Source organism: Gamsiella multidivaricata (genome assembly GCF_025024155.1).
Source record: "Gamsiella multidivaricata strain RSA 2152 chromosome Unknown BC939scaffold_26, whole genome shotgun sequence".
NCBI lineage: Eukaryota > Fungi > Mortierellomycota > Mortierellomycetes > Mortierellales > Mortierellaceae > Gamsiella > Gamsiella multidivaricata.
Window position 1 is genome coordinate 153,058 of NW_026251734.1, and position 12,481 is coordinate 165,538.

Sequence of the window (12,481 nt, forward strand, 5' to 3'; positions counted from 1 at the left end):
CAGGGACATGAATCCGTTATGACGCCTTATCTGCTCAATCATCAACAGGGACCAAAGGACAGTAGACCCGGGTACAAATGAATGCTCTCAGATTTTCCCAGCAATTATCGAAGCCCGCCATTCACTTGCGCCAATGAGGATAGCGCAACTGTTGGGACGAGTAAGGCATCCGCGTTGCGTAACATAGCACTGGCCGTTTTTCTCATATTCATGCATTTTTAGTAATTACAACAGGGCTGGCAACGGCTCTATCTTGGTTACACGCGCCATAATTTAATATTTTTTCTAAGTTGTGCAATTACTTGACTGTTTATTACTAGATATGAGAGCTGCGATGAGGGGAGTCGGAGTCGTAGGAAGGTATATAAGCGTTCATGCATTCGCATTCTTTCCTAGATTGGCATGCGGGGAATAAAAAGAACGTGTCTGCAACACTGGATTGGTGAACAAATTAGATCAACAAGGCACTGACGGCACCAGCGAAGACAACGGCAGCAGCACCGAGAGTCTTGAGCGATCCAGCAGCGCTGGTCTTGTCATCAGCGACCTTGCTGGGCGAAGGAGTAGCCGAGCTTGGGGCAGTGGGGGGCGCAACAATGGTGGTGGTGGCGGCGGCTGAAGTAGAAGCGGCGGCAGAGGAGGCCGCAGGGGGGTCAATGCCCTTAATGGTGAAGGGCGAAGAGTACGACTGGAGGGGCTCAGTATCGACGTGGAGCGCATACTTATCGCTGGTGGTCAAGTTGGCGGGGAGGACGACGGTGGCAGTGTTGCCCTTCAAGCAGTTCAACTTGCCGATGGCCTCAATGCCAGGAACGCGGACCTGCTCCGTGCCGCCGTTCGCTCCGGTACCGAGGTAGAGAACAATGTTCAAGTCGCCGGTGTTCTCAGACTTGCACTTGTTGTTCCAGCTGACGGTGTGGTTATTGCCGGCGGTCCAGACGGTAGCAGTGGTGGGCTCGGTGTAGAAAAGACGACCCTCGTCATCAGCGGACTGGGCAGCGACGGCCGAGATGGCAACAGCGGAGAGGAGAGCAAGGAACTTCATGGTGGTGTTGTGAGGAGGGTTGAGACGTTGTAAGGGGAGAGAGGGAAGAGGCAGCTTTGGGATGGGTAAACAGACAGAGGTGTGTGGGTGGGAAACGCAGATGAAGGGTGTTCAAAAGAGCTTGGAGAACAGGGGCTAAGGATGCCTTTTATAGTGCGCGGAGCAGAATAAGGTGCCAGCATCTCGAGATGTCTCTGTGCGATGATGATGGCATACAGTTGGGACACTAGACTGGAGCTGCAGGCCATAGCAATAAGGCAAAAAATAGAACAGCGCATGGATACCGATGGCGGACTATCGAGAAAAGCCTGAGATCGCGTCGGACAGGTCGATAGATTCAGTACTCAGGCTCTCGTTCCGCACCTTCCAAGGTGATAGAATGTAACTTTATTTTATCATGCCGTTTTAAAAAGATTCTCCACTGTACCCGAACTTGAAACCGACTGGTTTTGCTGTGCCTGAAAATAATTGGAGGGCAATGGAGACTACCGCACCATGGAACCCATCACTGCAACAGCGAGACGGATGGCATAAAGTAGACCATAATTTGAGTACAAGCATATCGACAAAATAGACGTGGTCGCTCCTCGGTACAAAAACCCGCAAAGAGTGCTTCTTCTGGAGGGCACGCGACGATTTGTGCTCCTAATGGCAAAAATGCTTCAAAGGAAGGAATGGTCCCTATTTCATTTAAGGTTTAGGAATGAGAAAGTTACCGAGAAATAATCCGTCTCCATGTATTCTCAAAAAAAGAATCCTAGGAAGCGTCTGTTCAAGAACTGCCCCTTGGTGAATTTGTACCGCTGTCTTGTCTATATTGAGAATGGCATATGCATGTCGATCGACTGCTTTTGTAAGCTGCGTGTGTGGATCCCACTCCAAGGCAAGAACGCTTTTTTATTTTTTTCGATGGATGCTGTTCGGTATGGTGTAGGAATGATTGCTTTGGGCCAACACATCGATAAACAAGTGTTCATCCTTGACGTCCCTATGACAAACAGGCCAAAGACAATTGTAGACATGTACCACACATAGACTACTTTTCCTGAACAGACTACATCCAAGTAACTGATTCAACAGAGCTCCCTCGTCAAGCAGAAGGAGGAACGCTACGATGCACAAACAGTCTCCAGTTGCCTCTGGCGGGATACTTCTCTTAGTCGAACTCTCTTCTTTCTTCTCAGGAGCAACAAGGCACAGGGACAACACATTCAAGGTCGCCATTAAGTTCTGCAAGTCAGCAAGGCGTCAAGCACATGCTGCTCATTTAATTATAAGCGAGCTTTGTTGAAGGGGCTCGCAACAATTGAAGATCAATAGCAAACAGCCTTCAGGCCCATTTCGCTGTAGCTCTTGTGCGCAAGGATATGCCTGCATTGAAATCGTTGCCAGGGACAAGGGGCGTTAGCAGATTTTTGGTCCAACCATTCTCTACATGGGTTTGGCAATGACAGCTCAGGCGGCTTCCAGACCCAAACATTATGGAAAACCGGCCCCTGACACCGAAACTGTATACTATTTTGGATAACTTACCTACGCGATTAGTCAACTACCTGGCCGAGACCAATGCAGTTTCTAATAGACATTTAGTTCGGTCCTGCGACATTTGTGGAGCATTTGGTCGCTGCTTTGATACGAGACGGCCTTGAATATGATGACAACTTGACATCTCGCAGCGCAACCGAGCCCAGTTTTTTTAGGCTGCGATCTTGATAACTGCAGTTTAAACCGCGGAGCAAAGTATTAGCGACACCCGCGCAACATCGATCATCAGTGTCCAATCGTTATTTTTACGTCCAAATCCAAGTGTGCCTCGAAGCAACTTGCTAAAAACATGAAGCAGATGTTAGAGCAAGAGTGCTTGTCTTTCTGTCCCCGGATACGAGGTCAGCGACAGTGAACGCCAAAGGCGCCCTGGAAGAATCTTCTGACTTGTATGTATCATTCGGCTACATGAGTCCTAACCAGCAACATCCTTGGGCATAACACTGAATTACGTGTGCAGGACTGCAAGCAGCGACACACTCGCAGTTCAACATAGTATAAGGATAATAGCTGTTCTTGCTCTACTTTAGCAATAGCTCTACTCCTCGCATGACTTCGATAACTTTAGTCGCTGTTCTCTGAGCAAATCGATGTTAGTGCACTCGTTTCCAGCAACTACAAGAGTCGATCCAGACACGATAGAATCTTGACCTCAAAAAAAAAAAAACTCTGCTCAACTACTCGGCCGGAAGGTATTAAAGAGCTAAATCTACTGGCTATAACCTGTTTGAGGACGAGTTATCCATCAGCAAGTCCACAGAGCAGCAGAGATCGATGACCATAACCATCACTAGCTACTCATTTTTGATAAACAGGACCACCTTTGTCTCGCTTCTTAAGCTCGATTCAAAGTTCCCTCTCGGTCAGTTGCTTCCGAGATGACGTACGTTATCCTAAGCAAGTGAGAATCGGATGGTGCGTTGGAGAGCCCTTTGTGATATAGGCCGAGGGATTCAGAAAGTTTGCAGCGTTCCTTTGTGCGGGTCTCGCAACTTTAAATGTCTCAGCCCTAGGATTTTATTCCCTAGTTCACGCGTTTCTATGTAGAGCACGGAGGCGCGCTGCAATGTATGCTCGGATGAAGCTGCTGAGATACGTACCATGATATCGAACGAGCAATTTCTGAGTGAAATGACACTGTATCTATCTTTTGCTCCCTTCTTCGCGTTACGGCTCTTTGAACGTGCTATTTCACCAACCACCATCACACACCGTTTACTACTTCACTTTAGATAATACCGCCTCTTCATCATTTGATGCCAAGCCTGACCTTTATTTGATAAATAGATAATTACGCGCACATTTTTTTTTTCTCTCTTGGAGCATCATCCAGTGTCGCTATTGTGCTTAAACGATGTCTTCAATACCCTTCGCCGTCGCCATATGCAAGAGCATTGATATGGTATAGTTCCAAGCAATACTGGATCACTCAACGGCTCTGTCAGTGCTTAAGCGTCGTACTATCCAATACTATCAATATAGACATGAGGGACACCGAAGGAACACATGGCTCGAGAAAAACAGGATGTCATCTCTTGCTCTAAAATTGAGGGATAAGGACGAGTGCATGATAGTGCTGTAACTAGTAGAGTACTTGTAGGCGCTTTACAGCATACGGCACTAATAGTGCCCATCTGAAATACAATCGGAAGGTTAAGAATGAAATGGACAAGTTGACGTGTACTGTTCATCAAGGCCACGTTATATGCATCTCCTAGAGCGCCCGCTTGGTGCGGGTTATATAAAGTCCTTTTCGGCTGCGTCTTCACCTAGACTTTGCTCTAACGTAGAAAAGGCCACATCACAGTCCTGGACATGACCTGCACGGTCGACGCCGTTGATATCAAGAAGACTGGCATTCATGACGCACAACTTGCTGTCGCCGGAAAGGGTGTTGGGCAGTTTTCGAGGGGTGGGGATGATCGACCTCACCTCGCTTCCTCTGGCCAATAACTGCTATGGGACCAACTTACCGACATTGCCAGAACTGCCGAGGACTTGTATGCTTGAAAGATTGGCGTTGGAGTCTTGTTGCAGTTGTTACTAATTACTGCTGGCGCTTGAACGTGTTATTTTGAGGGTCGCCTTTATCCTTGATTATGTTATTTGGTGGCCTGGCCGAGCAATTTCGACAAGCTACAGAACGCCTACTTCGCATTGGCAGGCCACCAAAAAAAGAAAAAAAAATTGGTGGCAAAAAATACACTCTGCGCTCGATCCATGGATTTAGCCGTGGACATTGATTCTACTATGTCCCGAGCACCATAATAAACCAACGCCATCATGCAAAAATAAAGTCGTTTTACTTAATAAACTCGACTTCTATGAATCGAATGGTGTAGTTATTTCTGATGAATGTGATGATTGCGAATCTCGACCTCGTTGGCCCGGCCTTTTGCAACTCGCTCTAATAAGTCCCATGTCTATGAGGGTTCTCGTTAATAAAAAAAAAAAAAAAAGGCCTTTTGCAACTCGCTGACCACTTCACAAAATTGGTGGCAAAGCCGTTTTTCGAGCTAGTCCAAGAAGAGTGGCTTCGCATAAAAAAAAAAAAAAAATGCAGCATCTCACTCACTTTCAAACACATTGCACACACACACAACTATGGCACCAGCAGCAGGAGACAACACGAAGACAGAAGCGTCTGCACCAGGATCAACGGCAGGACCTGTTGGCGGACATCTCACCAAGAAGCAACGCAAAGAACAATTCGAGGTTCTCGGCACATTACAAACACAACTCGATGTCTCCGTCTCCCTTGCTCGGAACACCGTCGCCTCTTGGCTGAACGCAGACGCCTTCTCAGACGACGAAGGTGACAACGCCAAAAACAGCTCCGGATTCGCAGCCGCCACAGTCATACAGCCACGACAGCCAGGGTAAGATGCACTTTTGAAGTGGCATCATATCGATTGCGGATAGCTACATGAAGGCACACCTTCGACTCACACCACACAGCACTATTTTATTTTATTTTACTGCCATAGATTGGGACTAGGCGCCAAGTTCATCTCTCATAAGGATCAGATGCGCCATGTACCCATGAATGCCTTTGAGTCCAAACTCAAGCGACAATTGACTGGAGGAATCGTACAATCAGAGATCCAGCGTGCAGAGGCAGCAGAGACGAACGCTCTGCCGGACAAATACCAGGAGCACAAGATGATGATGGCCGCTAGGCGGAAAGAGCTGCTGGAGCAAGCTGAGGATGAAGAAGATAGTCGGACGCGGAATATTGGCAGCATTAACAGCAGTAGCGGTGGTGGCATTGGCGTAAGTCATGCGCATACGAAAGCTATTGCCGCGTCTTTAGGATCTGGATCTGGATTTGGGTTGGCAGCGAAATCTGCAGTGAAGACCGAGTCGGTAGCAGGCCCGCAGGCCTTACAAAAAATGAAGAAGAAGGATCAGGAGATAAAGTACAAGGCGGCAGTTCATCCTGCAGTCTTGAAAGCGGCGCCTTCAGAACAGCATCAGGTCGGCGAGTCATCATCATCATTAGGGTCAACGACGTCCAAGGCAGTATCGACGAGCGGAAAGAAGCGGCCAGGGGATTTCTTTTCCATGTACATGGATGAGAGGGCGAGTAAGATGGCCAAGAAGAAAAAGAAGATTCAGGCAAAGGCAGACTCGGATGATGACTGAATAAAGAGTCCGATCGTTAATTGTATCGTTTTAGCGGCATTGCAGCGGTCTTGTCTGCTAATATCGCTGATAAAGTGCGATAGAGAGGTATGATCTTCGATCGAATGAGCCGATCTGAGCTGTTTTCTGGGGCTATGGATCGTCTAAATAGCCATGGATATCATTGATCACCGGTATCAACTTCTAGCCATTATAAATACGTTGCGTCGCAGCTCCTTTACCCTCCTTCCTGCCGCTAACGCCATCCGACACTAATCTCTTCTTGCCAAAAGCGCACGAAAAGGGGAAAGAAAATGCTTACCACAACCAAAATTGCTGCTCATATCTGCGCTCTCTATACGCTCCTCTGTACCTTCGTTTCAACCTCACCGCTAACACCTTTCACCGGTCCACCAGCTGGCCCCGGAATGCCCGTCACCGTCATCGCTCCACACACCATTGCGACCACGGAATCGAATGTGATCACCAACACAAACGTCGCGCCCCAGGTGAACATTGCACCAACGATCCCGATCCCGTACTCGGTTCCGTATTCGTATCCGGTGCCAGTGGCCGCCGAGTATCCGTACCCTGTGCCTGTAGCAACGGACTTCTGCAGTGCCTGGGGCGGATGGGATGGTCGCGGACACGATCCTAACCAAGGCTGGAGCTCCTGCTGATAGACCGACCGGTTAACGTGTATCGTCCGTTATCGTGCTTATACCTGGATAGTTCGATGGCCCTGATATTGGGCACATTATGCACATCAACCAGTATCATTTATCTGCTCCTGCAGTCGGTCACAGATACAAATAAATCAGACATCCTTTATTGCAATATCTACTGCGAGTTCTTGGCGGACAAAAATGGACACGACTTGGCCGCGTCTGGGTTCAAAAAATCGACACCAGGAATCGCAGGATGATCAGAAGGAAGCGCGCTAGGCGTCGCTTCATCCTGTTCTGTTTTTTGCTTTGCGGACAAAAACGGGCATGCCTTGGCTGCCTCTGAATCCGAAAAGTTCACACCAGGAATATTAGGATGATCTGTTGGGACAGGCCCCGACTGAGCAGCAGTAGCCTCTTCTTCCTTCTTGGAAGACAAGAATGGACACGCCTTCACGGCTTCAGGGTCCGAGAAATCGACGCCAGGGATGCTGGGGTGATCAGTAGGGAGAGCACTTTCTCCTCCGTTCTTGGAGGCGAGATACGGGCATGCCTTGCTGGGGTCTTGTTCCTGAGATTCATTGGTAGTCGATGGACTATCGAATTCATCGTCGCACTCGTGCCCCTTGATCCAGTCCGCAAAAGGGAAGGTGAACAGCTCGGCCTCCTCGCCTTCGATCTGTTCAAAGAATGTCTTTATATTGTCTTCTGTTTCGTCGTCATCGTAGTCCTCTGACAAGGACGCAAGATAAGCCTTGTAGCGCTGAGCGAGTCGGTACTCGAGGCGAGCACATTCCTGGAACGAGGCCAATTCAGCCGCTTTGTTGATGGCTTCGAACATAAGCTATAGGTACAGTTGTAGATAGATAAAAAAAAGTTAAAGTCAATAAATGATAAAAGTGAAAGAAATTGCTTCATAAGCACGAACTTACCTTTGCGAAAACGGGCTCCAGCGAAGCAATGTAGGTGCGAATCGCTTGCGACCATGGTTTGTCATACTTTTCCAGGTTGGTCACAATGTCACTCAACGAGTTCGCATCCTTGTAAAGGGGCGACAGTTCATAATCAATGACGTTAGTTTTGCGACCTTGTTCAAAGGAGATCGTTGTTTCATAATTTGGTCCACGTCGGTCGTTCTTACCCCAAAGCACTCCTTGATCTCTGATCGCCAAACGTCGATCTTGGCCGGACCAGGATACACAACTTCGGCATTGAGAGCCATGCGCACAGCCTGTGTGGTATGAGGAGGCGGGCAGCCTGCAACGGAGAGAACGGCCTCTTCCATGTCCTGCTTCTTTGACGACGGCACGAAAAAGTCAGCCAAGTCTAGTTTGCGCAGATCAGGCCCGCGCAAAATGTTGTCCGGACAGAAGGCGAGATAATGGCCGACTCCGCGGGGTAGCGACTGAGCGCTGGCGTCCTTCATGGCATTGGATTGGATACATCCCAGTAGATATAATCCAGCAAAGGGATTCTCGACTTGGTCGGGAACAGCTTCCAGTGATTTGATGGGCGTGAACGAAAGGGTCGTGTTCTCGGTAATGACGCGTTGAAAACCGGACGCAAAAGCGAGATAGGCTGCTGACAATGACACCATGCCGTCCACGACGACCACGACCGGTTTTTGGTCTGCAATAGGGATATTGGCCAACTGATCCACGAGACTGAAGTACTGACGGAGTAACATCTTTCCTTGCTCGGGATCCTGTGTTGATCCTGCCTTTGCAGCCCCTGTTGCAACGACGCCTCCACTGAACCACTTTTCATCCTTAGTGACAATCATAGATTCTGGATCACGCTGATCCTGGCTCGAGGTTCCAGAGTTGGCGGTCCAAATGATGGATGTGATCGAATTGTCATCATCTGCAGCAGAGAAGGCCTGGCTCAGCTTGGAAAGACGAACGCCTGTGAAGACGTTTTTCGTTGTTGGTGAATGCACATGGAGTTTGAGCGCGCCCGTGGAGACTGGCGATGTAGTTGTTAAGAACTTTTGGGCGTCCTCTGCCAACTCGCTGCTTGAGTCCTTGCCCTTGTCCTGCCACAGATGTGCATATGGACAGGCGGGTCCGACCTGCGACTTTTCCATTTCTTTCCATGTCAGATACGCGGGGAAATCAAACAACTCAATGAACCTACAGGGTACAAATGATGAATGCCGTGGTCCTTAATGAGTATTATATCTCCGCCAGGGGGACAGGTATGACAGAATCAAGTTGCAACTGCTATAAACGCATACCTTGCGTAATAGAATGCCTTAGCCTTAGTCATTTCTCTCTGCAGAGCTGCCTTGTCAAGTGTACTTTTGCCGTCCTTGATGAGCTGCCCAACGATGCTGGGTAAGCCCTGCTGGAACTTTGGATCCTTGTCAAAATCGTATTCATCGAATCGCTTGAAAATCGGGACATTTGGATCGTCCAAAGGCTGCTCCAAGTGCTTCCTCCAGGCGAGATAATTGTCCAAATTGATCTTGGTACCCATTCTTTTTAAAAAAGAAACAAAAAAAGGGATAATCCAACGAGAGTTCAGTTGTCATGTCGGAATTGTCACATTCGGAAAAAAAAAAAAGCGTCTTCGAGAGTGATTTCGAAATCTGCACACATACCTAGTCGAGAAGTAATACTGCTTCATCTTGAGCAGCTCCAAGAATGAGGGCGCGACACCCTGTGTCTGGGTGATCATCTTAAGCCCAGCCTGGAACTGCTCGTCGTCGTTCCATGTGTGTGCATGGAACCGATGGAATGCACCGAGCTCGGCTGAGGAGAATGGCAGTGTGTCCTGCTGCTGGTACTTTTCCGATTCTGTGGCCATGGCTGTGCTGCTGCGCTGTTGTGTGAGGGATTTGCTGGGAGCCGAAGTGAATATAATGCGAGTTGCTGTGGGGTTGTTGACAATATTATGTTGATTGAAAGATCAATTCTTGTCAGGATGGATACCAGCGGGGTGTCGAGGCGGAATAGGGAGGATGAAAAGAGTAAAGAGAGACCGAGGGAGGGAAGTTGGGAGTTGTGTGAAGGCGAGCAGAAATAGGTTGTTCTGCTCCGAGAAAGTATTTCCTTCCCCCGTGCCCAGGAAGGATAAGCGCGTTTTTTTTTGTCAGCCATTCCCTAAAACCGGGTGCGCATACCTTAAATAATATATCTCCACAATTGCAATGGTCCCTCGGGTGGGCTATCCATGGCGAAGACCAGCACGCCCTCTCTTACTCAGTCTACTAGTGAATGGAGCTGGAAGAGAAACAACGAAAGACCCAGGGGCCCACCATAGTGGTTCGAATGCATCGGGTGCATGGATGTGTGTGAATTGCTTCTGTCACATCGGAGCTCGCTCGGTCTGGGGAAGGAGGGAAGCACCGCACCACACCGTAGCGTCTGTAACACACGGGTACGGTGCGACGAAGTACATTTTGGGTGGAGCTGATTGATTTTGTCAAATTATCTCTTTTGAGCGATCACATCACTTTCCGTCCTTCCTTCCTTCCTTCGTCGAAACATCATCGCCATCGCTTTCATCGCTTTCATCGCTTTTGGATCCTTCCTGTATTCGATCCCACATCCACTCGAGCCGTTCTCTGTTCACAACACCACCCGGGCCTGTTGACTCCCTCCCTCGAGATCTGATCCGCCATCATGACCAAGCTTGCATCTGTATACAAGACGGACTATGTCCAGTCACTCGACCAACACTCCCAGACCAACCTCAACTCATCCTGGGTCAACGACAAAGGTAGGCCACTGTACTTTGCCGCTGTTCAATGTCCCTCCACAATGTGTCCTGTTTCTCTCCTCCGGTTCCACGTCCCTGTTTCCTGTTCAGCTCGACTCGCCCACAGTCGTCTCTTCGCTAGGCGGCATACCGCGCATCAGCAAACGGCAAGGAGCCATCAGTTGGGACACACACATAATACACACCAAGCAGTGTCCTTGCTATGTCTCCGTGGAGGGGGCAGCGCCCTGATCAGCACCCGACTGCCTCGTTGTCTCTCGTTGAGCCAATCCCTGATTCTGTTTTCATCTCTTTATTCGAATTAGGTGCATGGATGACCAACATCATCTTGATTGCGTTCCTCAAGTTCATCTTCAATATCATCCCCGGCATCTCTCCGGAATTGAGCTGGACACTGACCACGCTCACCTACAACATTGTAAGTGCCGTTTTATCGGTTGCTCTCGTCGCCAAACTGGATCATGTGGTCTCTTTGAACCTTTTTCTTTTTCTTTTTCTTTTTCAAGGACGTCCTTTCCTTCTGCGCACTTTTCATTGTGATGGTTTTGATGGGGACACAAACGGAGCAATCCAATGAGATATTATCATCATACAAATCTGTCAGTTGGCCAATTGGACCATTGGCCCAGCAATCCAAGGATAGACAAAAGCGACAAAGAACCCAAGGACTTGCGCCCTTGAGTAATTGGATCACGCAGAAGACGAAGAGGGAAAAAGATTCCCAGCTTGCGGGATTTGGATTTAACCGGGAGTAAATTATGGGATCCTAGATACCGGCGTGGGGACTTCAAAGCAGCTCTTTTACATCCGCCTGGCCCTTTTTTTTTTTGTTTGATTTCCAATTCGTCTTGTACCTGTAGTTACCTAACCTCTACATGTTGGATCTTGCTCTGATGATAGGGAAGCTACATTATGTTCCACGCAGTAACGGGTGTCCCGTTCGAGTTCACTCAAGGCGCCTACGACGGAATCACTCTCTGGGAGCAGATTGATGGAGGTGTCCAGTTCACTGCCACGAGAAAGTACCTCACCACCGTGCCTATCGTCTTGTAAGTCTTGTCGTTCGGAATCCGCACCCGCCCCACTTCACTTCCCTTTCCAACGACTCGGTGGCTTGATCTCTCGTCTCGTCGGCTATCATGCAAGATTGGATAGCCCTCGAGTGTCAGGGCATTCTTTGGCTTCTGCATAACGGCTTTGTCACGAACATCATGTGCTTGGCAATTCATCTATCAATTGGGACGAACAGCATGTCTTCTGTATCCACCACTCACAATTTTTCTCTCGCTTCCTGTATCGTTTATTTTCATCTTGATAGGTTTTTGCTCAGCACGCACTACACGCACTACGCGCCATTCGCCTTCTTTGTCAACCTGACAGCTACAGTAATCAACCTGATCGCAAAACTCCCTGCCATGCACCAGGTTCGTCTGTTCGACATCAACCAGAAGCCTGAGGGTACCACTGACTAAAAACGGATCTGTATCAGGAGTAACTAGCAGCACTCAACTGCAGCATAGAGAAAAAGTAGATCAGGGAGCCCGTAGTCTTTGGTTTAAGGACTTTGACAGATCAAAGATTTTATGGATCACGACGCAGAGAACTACTGCCAACAAAGCATCGAGTGCGGGATACACCATAATAACACTTGCCCCAGGATGAAAACTGGCAAAAACCAACCATCAGTTACTTTTTTTATATCTTCGCCTCCTTTTTTTTTTTTTTTTATTCACCTTCGCCCAATACCAAAAAGAAATGTCCATTACTGCAAAATTGCACAGCAAAAAAAATATATATATATAATAATAATAACTAAAAAAAAAAAAAAAAAAAAGTACCCCATAGACAATACATGTTGCATACACTTTGACAAAGAATT

General features: G+C 48.3%; 5 protein-coding genes across 5 annotated transcripts; 3 read left to right on the top strand and 2 right to left on the bottom strand.

The window, feature by feature from the left end:
• Positions 1-236: 236 nt before the first annotated feature.
• On the bottom strand, positions 237-1,246 carry BC939DRAFT_528198 (uncharacterized protein). The gene has a single exon (XM_051561448.1). It carries the CDS (start codon positions 1,043-1,045, stop codon positions 452-454), a length of 594 nt encoding a protein of 197 aa, XP_051413080.1. The 5' UTR covers positions 1,046-1,246; the 3' UTR covers positions 237-451.
• A 3,918-nt stretch (positions 1,247-5,164) lies between these two features.
• On the top strand, positions 5,165-6,249 carry BC939DRAFT_448893 (uncharacterized protein). The gene is made up of 2 exons (XM_051555296.1): positions 5,165-5,469; positions 5,578-6,249. Exons 1-2 carry the CDS (start codon positions 5,195-5,197, stop codon positions 6,233-6,235), a joined length of 933 nt encoding a protein of 310 aa, XP_051413081.1. The 5' UTR covers positions 5,165-5,194; the 3' UTR covers positions 6,236-6,249.
• Position 6,250: 1 nt separating this feature from the next.
• BC939DRAFT_448894 (uncharacterized protein) lies at positions 6,251-6,957 on the top strand. Its single transcript, XM_051555297.1, has one exon. The coding sequence runs from the start codon at positions 6,529-6,531 to the stop codon at positions 6,892-6,894; it is 366 nt and encodes a 121-aa protein (XP_051413082.1). The 5' UTR covers positions 6,251-6,528; the 3' UTR covers positions 6,895-6,957.
• A 47-nt stretch (positions 6,958-7,004) lies between these two features.
• On the bottom strand, positions 7,005-9,953 carry BC939DRAFT_448895 (uncharacterized protein). The gene is made up of 5 exons (XM_051555298.1): positions 9,482-9,953; positions 9,116-9,358; positions 8,021-9,011; positions 7,812-7,919; positions 7,005-7,723 (listed from the first exon to the last, which is right to left on the bottom strand). Exons 1-5 carry the CDS (start codon positions 9,685-9,687, stop codon positions 7,055-7,057), a joined length of 2,217 nt encoding a protein of 738 aa, XP_051413083.1. The 5' UTR covers positions 9,688-9,953; the 3' UTR covers positions 7,005-7,054.
• A 371-nt stretch (positions 9,954-10,324) lies between these two features.
• On the top strand, positions 10,325-12,330 carry BC939DRAFT_448898 (ORMDL family-domain-containing protein). The gene is made up of 4 exons (XM_051555299.1): positions 10,325-10,602; positions 10,908-11,020; positions 11,503-11,651; positions 11,921-12,330. Exons 1-4 carry the CDS (start codon positions 10,506-10,508, stop codon positions 12,072-12,074), a joined length of 513 nt encoding a protein of 170 aa, XP_051413084.1. The 5' UTR covers positions 10,325-10,505; the 3' UTR covers positions 12,075-12,330.
• Positions 12,331-12,481: the final 151 nt, after the last annotated feature.